This window comes from Oryctolagus cuniculus, chromosome 5 (assembly GCF_051225735.1).
Source record: "Oryctolagus cuniculus isolate XC-2025 breed Fujian yellow rabbit chromosome 5, ASM5122573v1, whole genome shotgun sequence".
NCBI classification, from domain to species: Eukaryota; Metazoa; Chordata; class Mammalia; order Lagomorpha; family Leporidae; genus Oryctolagus; species Oryctolagus cuniculus.
In genome coordinates this window covers 16517489-16540427 of record NC_142871.1, presented here as the reverse complement: position 1 = coordinate 16540427, position 22939 = coordinate 16517489, and the positions used below count along the sequence as shown (strand labels likewise).

General features: G+C 45.5%; 2 protein-coding genes and 1 pseudogene across 24 annotated transcripts in view; 2 read left to right on the top strand and 1 right to left on the bottom strand.

Moving 5' to 3' along the window:
* The window catches only part of RMND1 (required for meiotic nuclear division 1 homolog), a 45601-nt gene extending 44082 nt beyond the window's left edge, over positions 1-1519 (bottom strand). For 7 of the 17 annotated variants that reach the window (XR_016234468.1, XR_016234465.1, XR_007922790.3 and 4 more), the window contains exon 1: positions 414-544. The gene's annotated coding sequence lies outside the window, so the exon portion shown is untranslated. Of the gene's footprint in view, positions 1-413; positions 699-1383 lie in introns of those variants that run through there. The other 10 variants (XR_016234466.1, XR_016234467.1, XR_016234464.1 and 7 more) reach the window with 6 other exon arrangements.
* Positions 686-21410, top strand: DCPH1 (damage control phosphatase 1). Of its 6 annotated transcripts, none has more exons than XM_070073412.2 (5): positions 686-804; positions 4921-5026; positions 5415-5659; positions 14807-14972; positions 19740-21410. In XM_070073412.2, the coding sequence occupies exons 3-5, from the start codon at positions 5421-5423 to the stop codon at positions 20505-20507; spliced, it is 1173 nt and encodes a 390-aa protein (XP_069929513.1). In that variant the 5' UTR covers positions 686-804; positions 4921-5026; positions 5415-5420; the 3' UTR covers positions 20508-21410. The 6 variants fall into 6 exon arrangements, with proteins under 6 accessions (XP_069929513.1, XP_002714989.2, XP_008261912.2 ...); XM_002714943.6 differs by having other exon boundaries at positions 692-968; XM_008263689.5 differs by lacking the exon at positions 686-804 and adding an exon at positions 875-1258.
* On the top strand, positions 15166-18462 carry LOC138849568 (bifunctional phosphoribosylaminoimidazole carboxylase/phosphoribosylaminoimidazole succinocarboxamide synthetase pseudogene; annotated as a pseudogene). Its single transcript, XR_016234473.1, has one exon. The product of XR_016234473.1 is annotated as a bifunctional phosphoribosylaminoimidazole carboxylase/phosphoribosylaminoimidazole succinocarboxamide synthetase pseudogene (transcript).
* Positions 21411-22939: the final 1529 nt, after the last annotated feature.

Below are 22939 nucleotides of genomic sequence, written 5' to 3'. Positions count from 1 at the left end.
GCATAAACTGATTTTTTTTTTTTTAAACACAAGACAGCTACTCAGTTCTTGGGCACGTCTCAGCTTTCTGAGAGCAACGACAGCAACCAGGAAAACGACTCCAGCTACGCCACCACCATTCAACGGAGAGGCGCGCTCGGCTTTGCAGCCGGCCTCCCAGTCCCTGCAGCGCCCAAGTATCTGACTCATCCTCGCAGCTACCGCGCTGCACTGGCTCTAAAACGGAGCTTCACCAGCGTCCACTGGCTGAGCGCCCTCCACTGCCAGCCAGGTAGGCCAAAGCTCGCTCACGGCGCATCGCAGCGGCGCCCGGAAACCTGCAAAGCCAGAGGGGGTCGGGGTGCCGGGAGCCGAGACCACCCCTGCCGCTGCGCGGGACCACACAGGCTGCGCGGGGCAGGCGGCGCACTAACCTCTCCGCCGCAAAGGAAGAAAGAAGCGCCTGGAGCGCAGAGCTCCGCGGATGGACTGCGTTGGAAGAGCGCCCACGCAGCGGCCACTCAGCTCCGGTCCCCACAGCCAACCCTCTCCCCGAAGGGAACACCCTCCCAGCGCGCGGCACCGCGCAGGCGCAGAGAACTCCAGGCCCGGGCCGCGCGAGCTGCCGGCGCCACGTGACTGCCCCACCACGTGACCCGCGCGGCGCGGCTTCTTCCGGTCCCTGGTTCCTGGTCCCTCCCGGTCCTTGCCTGCTTCCGCCTTCCGCCCGCTTCCTATTCCGCTCCTCACGTCTCCTCCCGTTGTCCCCGCCTTCGTCCCCGGAAGATTTCCCTGTCCCAGAGCCACCCGCTGCTTGTTTGTACGGTTAGCAATAAAGTTTCTTCATTCAAAATCACTTTTTTTTTTTAAAGCCACATCGCTCTCTTTCTGGGTTCCTTCGCGGCGGCCGCGGCTCTGCTGCCCCTGCCGCCGGTGTCGTGGGGCGTGATGGCGGGACCGCCGGCGTCTCTCTCCGGCCAGGACGTGGGGTTCGTCTCATTTTCGTTCGCCTCACTTCTGCGGGGCTAAGCCGGCCTCGAGGGGAGCCTGTGGGGGACCAGCGGTGGGCGCCCGCCGCCGGGCTCGGCTTTCGCCGGCGGCCGCGGGGAGCCCGGCGCGGCTTGGACTTGGCTTTGCAGGCGCTTCCTCGGCGGCAGCTTCCGTCCGTTTTAGTGAACTCGCCTTGGCGGGGTGGGGGTGGGGGAATTAGGATTTTTCCAGGGAAAATTGGGACTCCCAGGTCTGTTGAGAAACGCGTGTTCTTCCTTTTGCTGATCAGGTCGGTTGATAGTCTCACAGCAATGTCTGTGCCCCCCGTAAATGTTCCGAGGCCCCCAGTGGGTGGCTGAAGCCTGGGAGAGTCTAGACCCTGTGGATGCTCTTACAGACCTGGGTGAAGCTTACCTTGCGAGGTAGGCTCAGGAAGAGGCAATAATCAACGAGAAAGTGGAGCCTAGCGTGCTGTGGCAAAGCTGTTGAATGAAGACCTGCGTGTACCGCTTATGTTTGGAGTTTTCCGATTAACATTCTTCAGACCGCAGTCGATCGCTTCTAGGAAAGCGGAGGGGGAGGGGCTGCTGCGGTTTCCGACTTTTTCGGGCGCGTCGCCTGATCGATTCTAGATAGCACTGCGGACGGAGGCACACGAGTGCAAGGTCTGTGTGCATCGATGCAACGGCCCGGTCGATGTTGGAAACGGGTCCCTCAGAGTGTTGCGGGCGCCGCACCTGCCTGGGCGCCTGTCCGGGGTGAGGCCCGGGAGGGGAGGCATGTAGGGCGGCACCCCCAGCGTCCTGCGGACTCGGTAGTGAGTGCCTTCCTGGCTGCCTCGGGCCGCCCCCTGGCGCTGGCCTGGGTCTGGGGAAGGGGCTGATTCTTCACCACTGAAGCGAGATCTCAAGGGTGGGTGTCTTTGTCCCTGCCCTCTTGGGTTATTCCAGTGTCACTTGGCTTAAGGAAGTGTTGCTTCTCTCTCTCCAGAGTATTAGTGATTTTAAAAAACAAGTTCTGATCAGAGTAATTACTCTGCATGCTAAAACCCGATTACCAATGTAGGATACTCAGAGCAGCACGGAATGAGAATATGCCTGTTTTGGCAAGTTTTTCTTCAAGTTTTATAGTTGTCCTTTCAGGACTCCTTTTGAGGAAAGCACAAACAATAATTTTAAAATTGAAATAAGAATCATGAGTTCAGAAGTGTGATGATCTCAGATTGAAATTGTAAATAGTTGATTTGGGTAAAGACTTTTTTTTTTTTTTTTTTAGATTTATTTACTTATTTGCAAGTCAGAGTTACACAGAGAGAGGAGAGGCTGAGAGAGGTCTTCTATCTGCTGGTTCATTCCCCAACTGGCCGCAATGGGCCAGAGCTGTGCCGATCTGCAGCTAGAAGCCAGGAGCTTCTTCTGGGTCTTCCCACGCAGGTGCAGAGGTCCATGGACTTGGCCATGTTCTACTGCTTTCCCAGACCATAGCAGAGAGCTGGATTGGAAGTGGAGCAGCCGGGACTTGAACCCATATGGGATACTGGCACCGCAGGTGGCGGCTTTACCCACTACTTCACAGTGCTGGCCCGGACTTCTTGGTTTTTTTAAAGAGTATCTTGTGAACATTTTTATTGTTACTTCGTCTCTGATGACCTGAAGTTACAAATCCTAGGTCTCCCAGCTGGGTGGCAGGATCCCAAGCACTTGGACCAGCTTCCTCTGCCTTTCCCATGCCGCTATCAGGGAGCTGGGTCAGAAGTGAAACAGTCAGAACTCAAAACCGGCTCTCATGTGGAATGCCAGCTTTGCAGGTGGTAGCTTTACCGACTAAGCCACAATGCTGGCCTCTTTTGATTTTTTTTTTTTAAAGATTTTATTTTTATTTATTTGAAAGACAGAGTTACGGAGAGAGGTAGAGACAGAGAGGTCTTCCATCCGCTGGTTCACTCCCCAGATGACCGCAGCAGCCGGAGTTGCACCGATCTGAAGCCAGGAGCCAGGACCTTCTTCCGGGTCTCCCACCTGGGTGCAGGGGCCCAAGGGTTTGGGTCACAGCAGAGAGCTAGATGGGAAGAGGAGCAGCTGGGACTAGAACCGGCGCCCATATGGGATGCCAGCGGTTCAGGCCAGGGCTTTAACCCACTGCGCCACATCACTGGCTCCTCCCTTTTGATTTTTTTAATGCAAGTATTTTTTTTACCTCCAACTTCATTTTTGGACACTTAGAGAAAATCTCTTAATTTTTTGCCTGGGAGAACAAGACAGTAGGGAGCCTTAATTGTTTTAGGAGCAGATCTGCATAGAAGAGTCTACTGTGCAGCAAGGGAGACCTTTGAAAAGGATTAGAATAGGCTAAAAATATAGACAGAGAAGAGAGAGAAGGGGGTTCTTACATATCTTTAGGTTCTCTGTGTTCTTCAAGCATATTTAAGGGTTTTAAGGCAAAGATAATTTTATATCAGTTACCTCATTCATCTTTCTAACCGTGTGAAGAATTGGGAGAGGAGCCTTACTGATTTCTAGAGCCATCTTTTCCTGTCCTGTCACAGTTTTAAAAGTAAGTTTATTTTTAAGTTTTAGAATTTGAATTTCAGGGGCTGGCATTGTGACAGCAAGTGAAGCCACTGCCTGTGCTGCCAGTTCATGTCCAGCTGCTCCAGTTCTGATGCAGCTCTCTGTTAATGGCCTGGGAAAAGAGGTGGGAGATAGTGGAAGTGCTTGGGGCACTGCCACACACCTGGGAGGCCTGATGAAGCTCCTGGCTTTGGCCTGACCCACCCTGGCCATTGTAGCCACCTGGGGCATGAACCAGTGGATGGAAGGTCTCTCCCTCTGTGTCTCTCCCTCTCTCTCTGTAGCTCTGACTTTCAAATAAATCAATAAATGTTTAACAAATTTTAGCAGTTTGCTACATTTACTTATATGTAGACTTTTATATATGTATATACACACGTATCCAATTTTTTTTCTTGGAAACACAGATATTTCACACTATTAAACTAGTTTCTGATTCAGGAAAATGAGAAGAATAGACAGACTCCAGAGAGAACCCAGCATTTAAAGCACAAACTACCTAGCTTCCATGTCACAGCAGTAACTTTTCCCAAAAACATTCCTGTATCAATATAATAGGCAGTACTAGCTTACCTCCCCCCCCCACTTTGGTATATTATTCATTTATTCACATTAGTGTAGTATAAATTCAGTTGATTGGAATTTTGGTAACTATGGGTTTATCCAAGAAAAAAGGCCATTACAGTTTTGGACCTGCCATGATACACAATGAAATTAGCATTGTAATAGCTTGTTGAGCTGACACTTATCATAATGAAATATTCTTCTGAAGTCTTATTTTATTTCTTACCTTAAACTCCACTTTAATTGGTATAACATTTGCATAATATACAATTCTTAGAAGTCATTTTTTGCAGCACTTTAGAAAGACCATTTCTTTATAATTAATTTATTTTTAACTAACTTTTAGTAGATTCACTATAGTTTATAGATACAATTCTAAGAATATAATGACTCTCTGATTTACCTTCTAATACTTGTGTGAAAAGGAATTTTAATTTCTTTTTTAAAGATTTATTTAAGAGGAAGAGAAAGAGGTTCACTCCCCAAATAGCCACGATGGCCAGAGCTGGGCAGCTCTGAAGGCAGAAACCAGGAGCTTCTTCCGGGTCTCCCACAAGGGTGCAGGGGCCAAGCATTTGGGCCGTCTTCCACTGCTTTCCCAGGCATATTGGCAGGGGACTGGATCAGAAGTGGAGCTGCTGGGACTCCAACCGATGCCTATATGGGATGCCAGGGCCGCAGGCGGAAACTTTACCTGCTATGCCACAGCATGGGCCCTGGAAGTTTAATTTAAAGGAAGTGTTACAGAAACTAAAAGATGGCCAACCTTCTAGTGTCGGTGCTACTGAGTAATATTTTGTATGTGACTCTCTTCTAGATCATTTGCATACCTTACAATTAAGGATAGAATACCACAGATCTTAACAAAGGTCATTGATACATTGCATCGACATAAAAGTGAATTTTTTGAGAAACATGGGGAGGTAAGAATTGTTTTAACTTTAATTTCTAGTTAACAGAAACACTAACAGGTATTGAAAGTTTCAGTTTTCATGTAAAATGTAAAGGTGTATCTGGTTTTCATGTAACATATGAAATAGAATCATGTTAATCAAGGCCAGAACTTTAAGAAGAAAAAGGTAGGACAGGTAAGGCATAATTACGTTGGTGTGACATCTATGTGTAGTCTTTGATTTTTCAGCTTAAAAGCATTCTAAATTTAAATGTTTACAGTAGTTTATGAAAGACAAAATGTAGTTTGGAAATTTGTTATTTTTCCTTTCCTTAAGTTTAGATCCATAGAAATGTATTACTCTAGAGGGAATTACACACACACAGAAATACATTAAATTTCTTTTTTTTCCCCCACAGGAAGGCATGGAAGCTGAGAAGAAAGCTATTTCTCTTCTTTCTAAGTTACGGAATGAATTGCAAACAGATAAACCAATTGTCCCCTTTGTTGAGAAATTTGCTGATACTGACATATGGAATCAGTACCTAGAATATCAGCAGAGTCTTCTAAATGAAAGTAATGGAAAACCAAGCTGGTTCCAATCCCCGTGGTTGTTTGTAGAATGCTACATGTACCGTAGAATTCATGAAGCAATTATCCAGAGGTAAGTGCATAACCATCAAATAGCAAATGTTTAGATACTTTGTGCTTCTCTTGAAACTGTAAGAGGGTAAGTTTGGAAATAAACACCTGTGGGAGCTTGCATTCAGCTGAGCTCAGCAAATGTTAATGGTACTTACTGGTGGATGTTTCCACAAGTGATACTGATTAAATAGATTCTTGGCTATTGGAACCCACTTGCCTACAGTTAGGATAGAAAATGTGAAATATGAACTAATTAAATATTATCAGGAAGACTTCTATGCTTATTGAGCAAAATATGTTAATTTGAAATCATATGTATGTATGACAGATCAAGACGGGACAAAGTAAGCATGTATTTTCTTCAAGAAAATAGTATGTCAGAATTTTTGTGGTGTAAGGTGCCTTCAGAATGTTAAGTCACTATTGTTTTACACACTTGGAAACACGTTTCAAAAAAACTTTTGTAGGCTTATTTATACTTTTTCATTTCCCTTGGGAAAATTCTGATACAGAATTGTTTCATAGTGCAAAAGAAGTAGCATAGATTGCCCCTTTTAGCTTACAAGTTCCAAAAATAGAGGTTTGCTGAGTAAGAGGACTCTTAGTTTCTGTTCCTAAATGGTAGGAAGATTTAAAGCAGCTGACCAACCAGCACAAACTGTAAAATAAAATTATTTTGGGAAACATTACTGCTTAGTATTCGTTTTTCTGTCCTTTATAAATGATGTTACAAAATCACAGTTTATTATTTGTGCTGAACAGGTATATTTAAAATTGCTCTGAAAGCAAAATGCAAGATTAAAATTCTGCCACATTGCCTAGCGAACACAAGGTCCCCCAACAGGAGACGGACGGTGCTGTCACACGTTGAACCCTAGCTATGTGCCGGGCACTGTGCAACCCAGTGAAGTGCAGCTGTTATGATTTCCATTTTACAGGTGTGGAAGCTGAGGCTCAGTGGTTTAACTTCCTCCTGATTACTTGGTTAGTGAGGGGAAGGGCCAGAGTTGGAGCCCAGTGGGCATAAACTAGATGAGCCACCTCATCAGACCGTCTTTTCCAGGTAGTAGGTTTGATTGCCTGTTGAGGACTAAGGTTAGTGCAAAATTCCGGATGATGGTTTTCTAATTTGGAAAATATCTGTGCTGTGAGCCAAAGGGGACAAAGTGTTGAAAGACTGGGTGGTGTGTGAGCAGGGTTAGTGGAGTTGGAAGCAAAAGGAATGCCGTTTCTGTGTGTGATTTAGCAGGGGGTCAGGGTCGGAGAACGTTGCCAGATCTGGCTGCACACGTACAACTCAGTTGGGGAAAAGAAAGGTCGTTTCAAAAAGCAGATTTTTAAGCCATTAACACTGATGGTTTAATTTTTGTGAGATGGAGCCTGGGTGTCTGTTTTTCTGGGGCCTGTCAGGGAGATGGGGTTTCTGGCAACCAGTCCAGTAGACAGCCTGTAAAAAGGATGTAGGGAGGATTTTGCTTTAAATTCAAGAAACTGGAATATTAGCCTTGGGTATGGAGCTCCCTCAAAGTGGCTTCTAGGGCAGGCATTTGAAGGCCTGGGGATCCATGTTATTTTGTGCAAGAACTCAATGTTGAGACAGTGTGACAAAGAGCTGTCCACCTCTGAAGGGGTTTCTAAATGTCCAGTCTGTGAGGTTCTTGTAGGGGGACTGCTGTCTGGGTCAATGGCAACTCCAAGGTGATTTTTGCAGGATCCTAAAGCACACAGTCGTTTCACAGTGTGTTTATGTTGTTTTCTTTGCCAAAATGTTTGATTTAAAAAAATTGTTTAAAAGATTTTATTTATTTGAGAGGGAGAGTAACAGAGAGAGGGAGAGACAGAGAGAGCGAGAGCGAGCTTCTATCTGCTGGTTCACTCTCCACATGGCTGCAGTGGCCATAGCTGGGCTGACCTGAAGCCAGGAGCCAGGAGCTTCCTCTGGGTCTGCCATGTGGGTGCAGGGGCCCAAGGTCTTGGACCATCTTTCACTGTTTTCCGAAGCCATAGCAGAGAGCTGGATCAGAAGAGGAGCAACCAGGAAATGAACAGGTGCCCATATGGGATGCTGACGCCACAGGAGAGGCTTAGCCTACTGTACCACAGTGCTGGCCCCCAAAATGTTTGATTTTTATCAAATAGCCTGCAAGTCTGAATTAAGATTCAATTTTTTAAAAAAATATTTATTTATTTGAAAGGCAGAGTTAGAGAGAGGCAGAAGCAGAGACAGAGAGATCTTCCATCCACTGGTTCACTCCCCAAATAGCTGCAATGGCTGGAGCTGGACTGACCTGAAGCCAGGAGCCAGGAGCTTCTTCCTGGTCTCCCACGTGGGTGCAGGGGCCCAAGTACTTGGGCCATCTTCCTCTGCTTTCCCAGGCCATAGCAGAGAGCTGGATTGGAAGGGAACAGCCAGGTCTCGAACTGGTGCCCATATGGGATACCAGCACTGTAGGCCATGGGTTTACCCACTATGCCTCAGCGCCAGCCCCAAGATTCATTGTTTTGGCCATATGTGAAATGTAAGAATATTAAGCAAATGTACATCAGATATAGAAAAATGAAAGTACAGAGAAAATCAGCATTTTAACACTTTTTATTAAGGTATAATGTACATATAGAGAAATGTACATGCGTTAAATGTTCTGGAACATGTCCATGCACCTAGTGCACACATTAAGAGGCAGACAGACCCTTGCTAGTCCCTCAGGAGCTGGTCACTGCCAGCATCACCTGTAGTGGATAACCATTTTCCTGGCCTGTGTTAATTTTGCCTGTTTTCAAAAGACTGTTTACTCATTATTTTCATCTTCTTGAAAGGCAATGCAACAGAGAGAAAGAGAGGGAGACAGAGAAAGAGAAAGATCTTCCATCTTCTTGTTCACTCCCCCAAATGTCTGCAACAGCCAGGGCTGGGCAAGGCCAAACAGGAGCCAGGAACTCCACCCAGGGCTCCCATGTGGCCAGGACCCAAGCTGTGAGCTGTCATCTGCTCCCTCTCAGATACATTAACAAGAGGCTGGATTAGAAGCAAAGTCGCGGGCCGGTGCCGCGGCTCACTAGGCTAATCCTCCACCTTGCAGCGCCACACACCGGGTTCTAGTCCCAGTCGGGGCACCGGATTCTGTCCCGGTTGCCCCTCTTCCAGGCCAGTTCTCTGCTGTGGCCTGGGAGTGCAGTGGAGGATGGCCCAAGTGCTTGGGCCCTGCACCCCATGGGAGACCAGGATAAGTACCTGGCTCCTGGCTTCAGATCAGCGCGGTGCGCCGGTTGCAGCGCGCTGGCCACGGCGGCCATTGGAGGGTGAACCAACGGCAAAGGAAGACCTTTCTCTCTGTCTCTCTCACTGTCCACTCTGCCTGTCATAAAAATAAAAAACAAAAAGAAGCAAAGTAGCTGGGACTAAGACAAGCACTCAGAATGTGGTGACAACCTGCTGTGCTACAATGCTTGCCCCAATTTAACCTGTTTATAAACTTGAGTTTGAAGAAATTATATTGTATGTGGCTTTGTGCCTGGCTCCTTTCACTCATGATGATGTAGGTGGGATTCATCCATATTGTGTGCATTCTCATTTCTGTATAGGGATGCATTATATGAGCACTATATGAGTGTGTTACAATCTGTTATTGTATTGTGTAGTAGTTTGAGTAGTTTCCAGTTTGGCAGTATTATGAAGAATGGTGCTGTAAACATTATGACAATTTTTTTTCTTTTTAAGATTTATTTATTTGAGAGGCAGAGTTTCAGACACAGAGAGAGAGGTCTTCTATCTGCTGGTTCACTCCCCAGATGGCCACAATGGCCAGAACTGGGCCAGTGTGAATCCAGTTGCCAGGAGCTTCTTCCAGGTCTCCCAGAGACCCAAACACTTGGGGCTTTCTTCTTCTTCTTCTTCCTCCTCTTCTTCCTCCTCCTCCTCCTCCTCTTCCTCCTCCTCCTCCTCCTCTTCTCCTTTTTCCTCCTCCTCCTCTCCTTCCTCCTCCTCCTCTTCTCCCTCCTCCTCCTCCTCTTCTCCTTCTTCCTCCTTCTCCTTCTTCTTCTTCCTCCTCTTCCTTTTCTCCTTCCTCCTCCTCTTCTCCTTCCTCCTCCCCCTCTTCTCCTTCTTCCCCCTCCTCTTCTTCTCCTTCTTCCTCCTCCTCTTCTCCTCCTCCCTCCTCCTCCTCTTCTTCCTTCTTCTTTTTTTTTGTTTTTAGGATATATAAAGAAGTGTTTTATTGAGCTTAGCAGCAAGCAGATTTCTTAATCTCTGAGGGTGTCTCAAGGGAGCAGAAGTGGAGGGACTGTATAATCAACAGTCTGTAGAGCCAGAGAAAGCATTTGTCCACTGACTTCCATATTCCAAGGCCCTGAGAGTCTTAACTGTAACATGAGTGCCAGGTGAATTTGGGCCATCTTCTACTGCTTTCCCAGGCCATTAGCAGGGAGCTGGATTGGAAGCAGAGCAGCCTGGACTTGAACCGGCACCCATATAGGATGCTGGCACTGCAGATGAAGGCTTAACCTTCTACACCACAGCACCAGCCACTGTTATGTTCTTGATGAACATATGTGTGATTTTCTGTTGGTTATATATCTAGGATTTTATTACCAGCTTGTAGTATATGCACATGTACAGCTTTAGTAGTCTTATTAAAAATAGCAAACGTTTTAAAACCAATTATGTATACGTGAGTTTATACTTGTCGCTCCCCCTCTTCGTGGAGGAACGACACTAAACCCTGCGCTGTTCTTTCGTCTGCTCGGCGCTCCCCGGGTTTGCTGCTGGTTCTTCCCGGGTTGGCTACTATCCCTTCCACCTCCGTGGAAGGGCAGTTCCCCCTGGCCACATTCCCCACTTCCGCAGGGGAGCGGCACACCGCCGGCCGGCTTTCTCGGGGGCTGCACGGGTTCCCTTAGATGTTCCCCATAGATGTTCCTGGTGCATGCCGTCTCTCTCCTCCTTTATAGTCCTCCTCCGCCAATCCCAACTCGGCTGCCCACACGCCGAGTACGCTGCTCTCCAATCAGGAGCAAGTCCTACAGTTAATTGGTTGAACTGGAGGCAGCTGTGCGGAAGCTGTTTACTTCTCTCCCAGCGCCATATTGTGGGAGAGCAGATGCATAGAATAAGTCTTAATTCCAGTAACTCAGTCTAATCCGGGTTGCTCCCCACAGATCCCCCTTTCTTTTTATTTTTTGGCGTTGATACGCGCCTGTCTTCGGTGTCCCGCGGCACACACTCTGCTCTACTTGCTAGAGTTGCCACAGGCTCTTACAAGTCCTATCAATCAGGCAAACCGAATCCGGGTCCTCTCTTCGCCATGTTGTGAGGAGGTTTTTAGGCGCTGATGCGTGCCTGTGTTCGGTGCCCTGCAGCGCATGCTCTGCTCTGCCTGCAGGGGCTTACAAGCCCTATCAGGCAAACCGAATCCAAGCCTTCTCATTGCCTTTTTGTGGGGAGGCCTTACTGATGTTAATTCGTGCCTGTCTTCGGTGACCTGCGGCGCATAAGCTGCTAGCCGCCGCAGGTGCTCATCGTGCTCATCGCCTCACTTAATCAGGCAGACCGAATCCAAGCTCTCACATTGGAGTGTTGTAGGGAGGCCTTTCTATTTCTCTATTTCTCTATCTCCGGGCATTCCTATTTCTCCCATTTTACTTCTGTCTGCCAACATTCCCATTTCTCTCACTCCACTTTTCTCTTATCCCCGCAGCTTCCCGCTGCCCGCCCCGAGGCTACTTCTCGGCGGCTTCCCGGCTGAGCCGCTTCAGCCCGCGCCTCTTTCATCTGCGCAGCTTCCCGGCTTTGCGCGGCTTGGCTTCGCGCGCTCCGCGGTCTCCACGCCCTTCGCGTCTGCACCACGGCCTCGCGCCAGCCCCGTTCCCTATCTATTCACGCCCCGTGCTCTCTCTGCACGCGGCGGCTTCCGCGAGTAACACAGCGTAGCTTACGTGTCCGCCACTAGCATTCAATCTAAGTTCCCCGGGCTAGCCTGGCGAATTCAACCCAGCATACGTCTCCGCCCCCACGATCTGGCTTCCCGTCCTTCGCTCCCGGGGCTAATCAGACGGATCCCAATCTGGCTTACGTTTCAGCTTCTGGTTTCAACTTTTCCGCCCCCTATTCCCGGGCTAACTTGAGAATCCCAAAGTGGCTTTCGTGTCCGCCTTGGCCTGCCCCCCACGGCTTCAATTTCCCTAACACTTTTCTCTACCCGGTATGTTTCCCTAAGTTTTCTTCCAACAATATTCCTCCCTCATTTCTCCTGGCCTCTCCCCACAGTCCGCGTCCGAGTCTGTTTGTTCTAGCTTTCACTTTCGCTTTCGACCTTAGAGATTTCTCCCAGCTTCCCCCCGTAGTCCGTATCTGAGTCTATGCCTAGGCTTTCAATAGCTTCTTCTGGCTCCTTTTTCGTCCGGCTTTTCCCTAGGCTGTTTGCTAGTCTCTCTCTCCGGTAATTTCCCACTTCTTCCCATTTCTTCCCTCCTAAGTTTGCTAATCCGTCCTAGGTTTCCTATCCGAGTCACGGCACCATTATGTCGCTCCCCCTCTTCGTGGAGGAACGACACCAAACCCTGCCTAGGCTTCATATCCGAGTCACGGCACCATTATGTCGCTCCCCCTCTTCGTGGAGGAACGACACTAAACCCTGCGCTGTTCTTTCGTCTGCTCGGCCCTCCCCGGGTTTGCTGCTGGTTCTTCCCGGGTTGGCTACTATCCCTTCCACCTCCGTGGAAGGGCAGTTCCCCCTGGCCACATTCCCCACTTCCGCAGGGGAGCGGCACACCGCCGGCCGGCTTTCTCGGGGGCTGCACGGGTTCCCTTAGATGTTCCCCATAGATGTTCCTGGTGCATGCCGTCTCTCTCCTCCTTTATAGTCCTCCTCCGCCAATCCCAACTCGGCTGCCCACACGCCGAGTACGCTGCTCTCCAATCAGGAGCAAGTCCTACAGTTAATTGGTTGAACTGGAGGCAGCTGTGCGGAAGCTGTTTACTTCTCTCCCAGCGCCATATTGTGGGAGAGCAGATGCATAGAATAAGTCTTAATTCCAGTAACTCAGTCTAGTCCGGGTTGCTCCCCACAATACTCTTAAATATAAAGACATAGGGCTCCTTCTTAACATGAGGTGTGACTTGAAGCTAATGAATTATTTGTCAGTAAAACATTGGAACATAGGTGGGCAAATTTTTCCTATGAAGGGCCAAATAGTACTTTGGCTTTGTGGATCTATATTCTCTGTTGCAGCTGTTCAGCTCTGCCATAGACAAGGAGTAAGTGAACAAGGTTGGCTGGTGTGCCAGTAAAACTTTTACTTGTGACCTTGAAATTTGAATTTCATGTGTCACATTCAGAAATATGAAAACCATCCTTAGCTGGTTTTACGGAACAGGTGGTAGGGCAGATTGGGTCTGTGAGCTTTGGTGTAAGGACCCCTGCATTTCAAACTAAGCATCTATTAAATAGTTTTTATCCCTGCAAGGCCCCTACAGAGACTGATCCCAGCAATGCTGCCATTGCTACAAACATCTTTGAATTCTGTGAAAGCTCTTCACTGCCAGTTTAAAAGCCTCGAAAAGAAAACTTTGTCTCATTACTTTTTAGTCACTCCTCTTTTCTAACCAAAAATGTTTGTATTCAGTTTGATTCTGAACCTCATTCTCCTGAAATGGCTCTGAGTGACTTTTGGCTGTTTCCAAAAACGAATGGAGTACAAAAGACGAAGCTGTGTGGTCAATGACAAGATATTTAAAAATTGATACAGAAAATCCTCAAAAAGGAATTCCAAAAGCGCTTTGAGCAGTGGCAGCATCCTTGGCATAGGTTACCGCTGGCCAGGAGGAGCCAGCCAGCATTTGGTGTATGAAGCCTGGTATGTTGTTTTAAGAAATCAGTCCCCTTATGTGAGTCTTAATTTGTTTCTACTGGCTCACAAGAAAAGTAGCTAATTTAGATCAGATAATATGAATGTCTTTTCTATTCAATTCTATGAAAACTATTATAGGTTGAGGATCTTTAATCGGAACATCTGAAATGCTCCAAAGTAGAAACTTTTTTTTTAAAAATCGCATCTTTTAAAACATTTATTTATTTATTTTTCTTCACTTTACTTGAAAGGCAGAGAGCGAGAGGGAGAGAGATCTTCCATTCACTGGCTTATTCCCCAGATACCTTCAACAGCTGGAGCTAGGCCAGGGTGAAGCCGAAACCAGGAGCCTGGAACTCCATCTGGGTCTCCCATGCAGTAGGCTCCTAGTACTTGAACCTTCACTTGTTACCTCCCAGGGTGCACTTTATCAGGAAGCTTGATCAGAGCAGAGCTGGTATTCAAACCAAGCGCTGTGGTATGGGATGCGTGGATCCCAAGCTGCATCATAACCTATGTAACAAACAGAAACACTAGCATCATATCGATGCTCAAAAGTTGTAGATTTTGGAGCATTTTGGATTTCAGATTTTCAGGCTAAGGGTACTTAATCAAAAAGTCCATGCAAATATCCCAAACTATGAAAACACTGACATCTGAAATATTTCTGTTCCCAAGCATTTCAGATAAAGGATATTCAGCCTGTACAGGTCGTGTCTTAGTTAGGTTTCTTTCATTGGATGGCATGAAGAAACAGCCGTGGCACATACATCACCTTTGGTAGAAATCAACCTGGGCATAAAAGTTGATCAGTAAATATCTATTTATAAGTGATTTGTTCTAGTGAGATTTACAGTGATATGAAGTCTGATTTGTCTCACGTTTACATTGTGTGTCACATTATTCTGTGTTTGACTCTATGTGATAACTACATTTGTATTCACGTGCTCTGTTTGTAACTGTGTAGTTGTTACTTGGACCCTTCTATGTTGGGTTTTCAAAAAAGTTTTGTTGAAATAAAGCAATTATCTTGATATTTTATTTTTCTTCTTCTTTTACCTTGGAATTCCTGCTAGTATATTATAATTATTTAATAATACTTCTGCTAAGAAAGTTGATCTGGAAACTTTTAATAGTTACTTAAAATGAGTGTGGAGTATCTACTTTTGTGTAACTTTGTTGTCTACATGGTGTATAGTATCTGTTACTACTCATTATCGAGACTCAATGGTGCTGTTATCTTTGTTTTAAAGTTACCAAAAATATTTTTCTAAAAAATATAAACTTATATAAATGGATCTCTTATGTTTTCCTCCTTTAGTCCACCAATTGATGACTTTGATGTATTTAAAGAATCCAAAGACCAGAATTTTTTTGAGTCACAGGAATCTGTCATTGCTTTATGTACTCACCTGCAACAGTTGACGAGAACTATTGATGACCTAGAAGAAAATCAGCTGAAAAATGAGTTTTTTAAACTTCTGCAGGTAATATGAGTATCTTTTGTATTCAGTTCTGTGAAGCCTATTACCAGTTTCTTAAACCTAGATTTGTTTTTGTTTTTTCTCTGAATTATGCTTTAGGCTTAGCTTGGAACTGAAAAGGAAAAAAACCTAGCATGCCAGCTCTTGATTCCTGGGTAGCCCATACATTCAGGGATTAGTCTGCTTTGAATATTTTCTTCCTTTTTTTTTTTTTTTTTAAATAGATTTGATGCTGCCGTGTTTCATTTTTTTTTTTTAATAAAGATTTATGTAGGGGCCAGCTCTGTGGTACAGTAGGTTAATCCTCCGCTTGCGGTGTCGCCATCCCATATGGGCGCTGGTTCTAGTCCCGGCTGCCTCTCTTCCAATCCAGCTCTCCACTATGGCCTGGGAAAGCAGTAGAAGATGGCCCAAGGCCTTGAGCCCCTGCACCCACATGGGAGACTGGGAAGAAGCACCTGGCTCCTGGCTTTGGATCGGCGCAGCTCTGGCCGTTGCGCCCATTCTTGGGGAGTAAACCAGTGGAAGGAAGACCTTTTTCTCTGCCTGTCCCTCTCACTATCTGTAAATAAAATCCTTAAAAAATAAAATCCTTAAAAGAATATTTATGTATTTTGAAAGAGTTAGAGAGAGGGGGAGACAGAGGGAGATCTTCCATCTGGTAGTTCACTTCCCAGATGATAGTGTTAGGCCAGGCAGGAGCCAGGAGCTTCATCTGGGTCTCCTATGTGGGTGTCAGGGCCCCAGGCACCCAGCCATATTCTGCTGCTTTCTCAGGTGCATTAGCAGAGAGAGAGCTGGATTGGAAGTAAAGCAGCTGGGACACGAACTGGTGCTTGTATGGGCTGCCAGTGTCACAGCAGGTGGCTTTACCCACTGCATCACAGTGCTGGCCCTCTTGAATGTATTCTTTATCCCTTCAGTGTAATAAGTTGTGAAGAACAATGACTGCTCATCTATTTTCTGCCATGCAGTTTGGCCTCCTGGTCCACACTGCCTGCGCTCCCAAGTAAAGGCAAAAGTTGCCTTTCTTTCGTGGCCATAGCGAGTCTCACGGTAACATCCCAAGAGAAGCCTGAAGACATTTAGTATGCAGGGAGCAATGATCGTTCCCAGAGCTCATAGCACCTACAGCTGTGCACTGGAGTATTTCCGGGCCTGTTGGGTCTAACGTTGTTCTAGTCCTTGGGCAGGTGGCGGTGGAAGAAGCAAGCAGATTACACTTGGGTTAATGGCAACAGCTGAGGTACTGAAGACTGGTCAGAAACTCTACCAGGACAACACAAAAGAAGCCTATGAGTTGTTAGATAATCTGGGAAAAGTTCTCCTGCAGTCCAAGGACCACATTACAGCAGGAAATGTGGCCAGAAACAATCCTCTATGTGGAAGGAAAAGCTTCGGTTTCAATACAATTACCAGTTGTATGTTTCAGTTATTACATGAAGGAGGTATCGGAACTGCTTTCACCAGAAAATACGGGGAGACGGCTTTCATTGCAGCCCAGCGTGAAATCATGCCCACTGAGTGGGTTTGCAGAGGGACAGCAACTGGCTGTTTTCTCAGAAGAAATCTGTGTCCAGGAAGGATCAGGTTTTACCCTCCTAAAGTGGAGATGTTTTTAAGGATGATGCCAGTCATGATCCACAGTGGTCTGAGGAACAGTTCATCACTGCCAGATTTTGCTTTGCCGGCCTTACAGGTCAGACTGAGCGGACCTGATGAGTCACACCACGCAGGCTGTTTTCCAAATACTGGAGAAGTCCCGGTCCACCCAGACCTTACACTGGTGGATAAAAAGACTGAATTTGGTGTTGATGTAACCACCAAAGGATTTGTTCTTGTCGATGTTACTGATAATGATTCCTGGAGATTCTGGCCATCAGGAGAGAGAAGCCATCAGAAAAACAGTCTTAACAGCGACCTCAAAGAAGTGACTCCCGAAGGGCTCCAGATGATAAAGAAAAACTTTGAGTGGGTTGCAGAGAGCGTGGAGTTGCTTCTGAAATCAGAAAGTGGATGCAGGGTTGTAGTGTTGATGGGCTCGACTTCCGATCTCATTCACTGTGCACAAATCAAGAAGGCTTGTGAAGCTTTTGGAATCCCATGTGAACTCCGTGTAACATCTGCCCATAAAGGACCGGACGAAACCCCGAGGATTAAAGCTCAGTAGGAAGTAGGGCTGGCATTCCTGCTGTGCTCGTGGCAGTGGCGGGCAGAACAATGGTTTGGGCCCAGTAGTGTCTGGTGAGACCGTGTTTCCAGTTCTCGGCCGTGTCCGGGATGAGTGGTCTTCTCTTCTATTACCCAGTGCTGTCATCTGTTCAAACATTCTTTGTCCGGAAGGATCAGCTCAGTTTGCAGCTCAGAATTTGGATTAAATAACCATTTGATATGGGCCCAAACGCAAGCAAGCATATTCAACCCGTGCATTTCCTTGAGGCAGGCTGACAAGACAATCAGAGAATTTATTCATAAGAAAGGACACCACTGCATTTTTTAGGGGAAAAACTATAAATTTCTAGTTTAGCTGCAAAAAAAAGCCACAAAATTTACTAGTGAATAAATGTTTCTTTAGATTCATGGATTAGGAAAAAAAAAACAAACCCAGCAGATTCTTCGCTGTCTTAGAATTTGTAATCTTGAGACAGTTCAGTATTCGCTCAGATAACTATGTGGTTATGAACTGGGAGGTGGTGTGAAGGAAAAGTGCAGGCCAGCAGACAACCTTAGTTTAGCTAGTGGGTGCCATGGTATGTGTTTCCCCAACAAGTCATACAGAAGTGCAGCCCTAGTTAGACACTTCAGTTATTATTTAAACCTTATGCATTTTAAAAATGTGTTCTTTTCTTTCTTTTTAAAAATAATATTCTTGGTTAGAACATGAATTTTTCTCACCCTAAATCACAAATGAGTTGACTCTGTATTGCCCAATATTTACTGAATACTTATATGTCCAGGATATTTGGTTTATTTGCATGTATTATGTCAGTTAATTCTCTGGGGTAAGTAGCGTCTCATTTTTCAGTTGCAGAATCTGAGCCTTAGAGATCTTAGTTGACCATGCTAGGATTTTAACCCAGGTGTGTCTCTGAAGTCTGCAGTCCTGAACATGTAATTTTATAGATTAAAGAAAACAGGGCTACATACTATTTGAGTATTACTTTGATATAAGCCAAATAATAGATCATTGATTACAGTAGGTCCTTAACTGGCTTCACCTTATCTGAAGCATTGGGTCTTTGGACATCATCTTGTCCCATTTGTTTATTTTACAGATGAGAGCACTAAATCTCAGAGAGGCGGCCTAAGGTTTTATTCCTACAATTACAATTAGAAGAAGAAACCAGGCAGTTTTAGTGGGGGTTTGAGAAGGAAGAAAGAACAGTTTTGATTCTCTGTTTCACTGAGCCTCCCTCTGCATAGTGTCTGATGATGTCCTGATATCTCCAAGGTGCATACATTTTCATTCTGAATAAACAGTGTGGATTTTTTTTTTAAACTATTTATTTATTTATTTGAAAGAGTAACACAGAGAGAGGAGAGGCAGAGAGAGAGAGAGGTCTTCCCATCTACTGGTTCACTCTCCAAATGGCTGCAACAGCTGGAGCTGCACCGATCTGAAGCCAGGAGCCAGGAGCTTCTTCCAGGTCTCCCACGTGGATGCAGGGGCCCAAGAACTTGGGCCATCTTGTACTGCTTTCCCAGGCCATAGCCAAGAGCTGGATTGGAAATGGAGCAGCTGGGTCTCAAACCGGCACCCATATGGGATGCTGGCACCTCAGGCCAGGGTGTTAACCTGCTGCGCCACAGTGCTGGCGCCAACAGTGTGGATTCTTAAGTCATTCAAACCAGTTTTTAAAAAATGTTTTATGTATGTACTACTTTAAAATGTCATTGTTTTATTTCATATAGCATCATGTAAACACAATCTTTGCATTATTAGAGAAAATACCTACTTGATGGACTATTTATTTATTTTTAAAGATTTTATTTATTTATTTGAGAGGTAGAGTTATAGACAGTGAGAGGGAGAGACCTAGAAAAAGGTCTTCCATCCACTGATTCACACTACAAATGGCCGGAGCTGGGCTGATCCAAAGCCAGGAGCCAAGATCTTCCGGGCCTCCCACATGGGTGCAGGGGCCCAGGTGCTTAGGCTATCTTCTACTGCTTTCCCAGGCCATAGTATAGAGCTGGATTGGAAGAGGAGCAGCCAGGACTAGAACCGGCACCCATATGGGATGCCAGCACCACAGGTGGAGGATTAACCTACTGTGCCACAGCGCCACCCCATGGACATTTTTAAGAGTTCTGCAGGGCCGGCGCCACAGCTCAATAGGTTAATCCTCCGCCTGCGGTGCCGGCACACCGGGTTCTAGTCCCAGTTGGGTCGCCGGATTCTGTCCCGGTTGCTCCTCTTCCAGGCCAGCTCTCTGCTGTGGCCAGGGAGTACAGTGGAGGATGGCCCAAGTCCTTGGGCCCTGCACTCACATGGGAGACCAGGAGAAGCACCTGGCTCCTGGCTTCAGATCAGTGCGGTGCGCCGGCCACAGCGCGCTGGCCACAGCCGCCATTGCGGGGTAAACCAACGGAAAAAGGAGGACCTTTCTGTCTGTCTGTCTCTCTCACTGCCCACTCTGCCTGTCAAAAAAAAAAAAATGCTGCAGAAATAAATTTTATGAATATGCTTAGTGACCCTCCCCTCACATCTTACATAACTGAGTTTTGGTTGGTTCTTTCAAATGAATGCTTTGTGCTTTTCTTTTGCAGATTTCGCTGTGGGGAAATAAGTGTGATCTCTCTATATCGGGTGGGGAAAGTAGTTCTCAGAAGACTGACGTGTTAAATTCTTTGGAAGACCTGAAACCTTTCATTTTAGTGAATGACTTGGAACAGCTTTGGTCACTGCTTAGCAAATACAAGAAAGCAGGAGGAAGCACCCCTCTCGTTAGAGTGGACATTGTTCTGGACAATTCTGGGTTTGAACTCGTCACTGATTTAGTACTAGCCGACTTCTTCTTGTCCTCTAAACTGGCCACTGAGATTCATTTTCATGGAAAAACTATTCCATGGTTTGTTTCTGACACGACCATACGTGATTTCAATTGGTTGATTGAGCAGGTCAAGTCTTGTAACCATAAATGGATGTCCAAGTGTGGGGCTGACTGGGGAAAGTACCTTAAAATGGGTAGATGGATTTACCACGATCATATATTTTGGACTCTGCCCCACGAATACTGTGCAATGCCTCAGGTCGCTCCTGACTTATATGCCGAACTACAAAAGGCACATTTGATTTTATTCAAGGGTGATTTGAATTACAGGAAGCTGACAGGCGACAGAAAATGGGAGTTCACCGTTCCGTTTCATCAGGCTCTGAATGGCTTCCATCCTGCACCTCTGTGCAGCATCCGAACATTAAAAGCTGAGATCCAGGTCGGTCTGCAGCCTGGGCAAGGGGAGCAGCTCACAGCTGCTGAGCCCAGCTGGCTGACCGGTGGGAAGTACGGCGTGTTTCAGTTCGATGGTCCACTTTGACGCGGTCAAGGAACCCTCAGCTGTGTAGAAGATGTGGCAAGCCCTTTTTCACCCCCAGAAAAGCAGTGAACGTAATCACCTGGCCGCTCTGCAGTAGCCCTGGGGAGCTTAGCTTCTGGGTGCGCCTTCCATGCTCTCTCGGTAGTGTTTCTTGGGGATGTCTTGGCCCACCACACCGGTCTGGGGCTGGATGATTTAGGCTCACTACCGATTTTACATATATGTTGGAATTGTAGTGGCATTTCAAGTTAAATGCAGAATTTCAAGTAGCTTTAATGAGCTTTATTGGGTAGAAAGCAAAACAGAAATGTATTCTGCTTTTTAAGTTGTTTTTTCTTAAATGATATACTGCATTGTGTTTAACATTCTAAAAAGCATGGGATTTTATTTGACTTGATTCGTTGTAAAGCAAGGCTTTTCTTACATTGTCATGTTTGAACACATAAAAGCAAAACTTACCTCATAAATTAATTCTAACTTTGTTCCTGTGGGATTCTATTTCTTTTCAATAACCCATTTTATTTGCATGTATATGAATGTTTATTGACCTGTGGAACAAGTGTTAGGAAACCACAAAATTGGACAATGAAACAGATGGTATTTGAAGAAATATAATATATTTTACATTCTATTTATGATATCTGTAAGCAATTGAAATTATTTTACCCCATAAGTGTTGTAAGTGAGCAGATTTTTTTAGTTTGCTACTTTAGAAGATTATTATGCATTTGGAGTATTAACAACAATGAATCAGTTCCTGTTTTATATCCTTAAACATTTATTATTAGTTATCATTGCAGATATTAAAGACTAAAAATCTTCAATTTGTTTTGAAACTGAAATTGGAAAATAACCTGGAAATGTTTTCTTGCACTGGAATAATAAAGTGAATTGTACTAAGAATCTCATTGTTTTTTATTTTCCAATGGGAAAAAAATCAAGAAAATACTAAAAATGAGATCTATATACTGAAGAAACCTTTAATGTGTGCCATAGATGTTGCCAATAACAGTTCCTAAATAATGTGTCTAGCAAATGAGGTGATAGCTAAATGCTTAAATTTTTTTTATTTATATAGGTACACATTTTTAATTTACTCTGTTTCCTTATCTGCAAGTGTTCATGTTTTAAACATTGTTACTAAAAACATCTATCCCATTAGAATTACCTGTAGTTACGACGTAATTTAGAACACAGTTGAATAATGGTTGACTTCCATAGTCACAGCATGAGCTATTGTGTAATATATTACATTTTCCAGAGTGCCATTTTTTCCCCCTATGTTTATTAAGAACATGACATTTTAGTGTGTGAGTATATTAGGAGGTCATTCACCACCACCTCCCAAGAAAGAGGAAGGAAGATGGCAGTGCCACTCAGGATGGGAGTTTTAGGGGCTGGTGTCATGGTGTAGCGAGCTAAGTTACTACTTGTGACACTGGCATGAATATGGGCACTGGTTCAAGTTATGGCTGCTCCCCTTTCAGCTCCCTGCTAATGGCCTGGGAAAAGCAGCAGAGGATTGCCCAAGTGCTTGGGCCCCTGCATCCACATAGGAGACCTGGAAGAAGTTCCTGGCTTCAGCCTGGCCCAGCTCCAGCCATTGTGGCCATTTGGGAAATGAACCTGCAGATGGAAGGTCTGTCTCTAACTCTGCATTTAAAATAAATAAGTGAATCTTTAGAAAGGGCGGGGGAGGATTTTTAAAAAAATATTAGGAGGAACAGGGTCCCTGAATATATGTATACACACACACACACACACACACACACACACACATATATATATATATAAAATTTGTTTTTGATTGGGAGACAGAGCTTCCATTTGCTGGTTCATTCCCCAAATGCCTGCAATGGCCAGGACTGAGCTGGGCCATAGCCAGAAGCTGAGAAGTCAATTCAGGTCTCCCATTTCAGTGCAGGGATCCAATTACTCGAGCCATCACCTGTTGCCTCCCAGGGTCTGCATGAGCAGGAAGCTGGAGTCAGGACTTGGAGCAAGGTATTGAACTCTGATGTGGGATGCCACCATCTTAACTCCTAGGCTAAATGTCCACCCCATGAGTTGAGTTTTTAGAACAACTTTATTGATATGATTCACATACAGATAATCCATTGCATGACAGTATTATATTTACAAGATTGTGCAACTGTTACCACAAGCCAGTTTGAGAACGTTTTTCTCACCCCTAAAAGAAGCCTCATACCCCTTAGCAGTCATTGCCTGTTCTTCATTTCCTTAGCACTTGGTAGACACTAATCTGCCTTCTGTCTCTCTGGATTTTTTTATTGTAGCTGTGCTGCTGGATAGAAAGTGTTGCCTTGTGGTTTTTATTTGCATTTCCCTAGTGAATAGTGATGTCAAGCATAATTTCATGTACTTATTGCCATTTGTATATTTTTTTGGGGAAATGTCTTCTCTACCCATTT

Bases quoted from the DNA above. Each gene is read 5' to 3' on its own strand.
- DCPH1 (XM_070073411.2), top strand. From the start codon at position 1,666: ATGTTGGAAACGGGTCCCTCAGAGTGTTGCGGGCGCCGCACCTGCCTG. The intron at 5,027-5,414 runs GTAAGAATTGTT...TTTCCCCCACAG, and splicing joins TTTTTGAGAAACATGGGGAG to GAAGGCATGGAAGCTGAGAA. The intron at 5,660-14,806 runs GTAAGTGCATAA...TTCCTCCTTTAG, and splicing joins CATGAAGCAATTATCCAGAG to TCCACCAATTGATGACTTTG.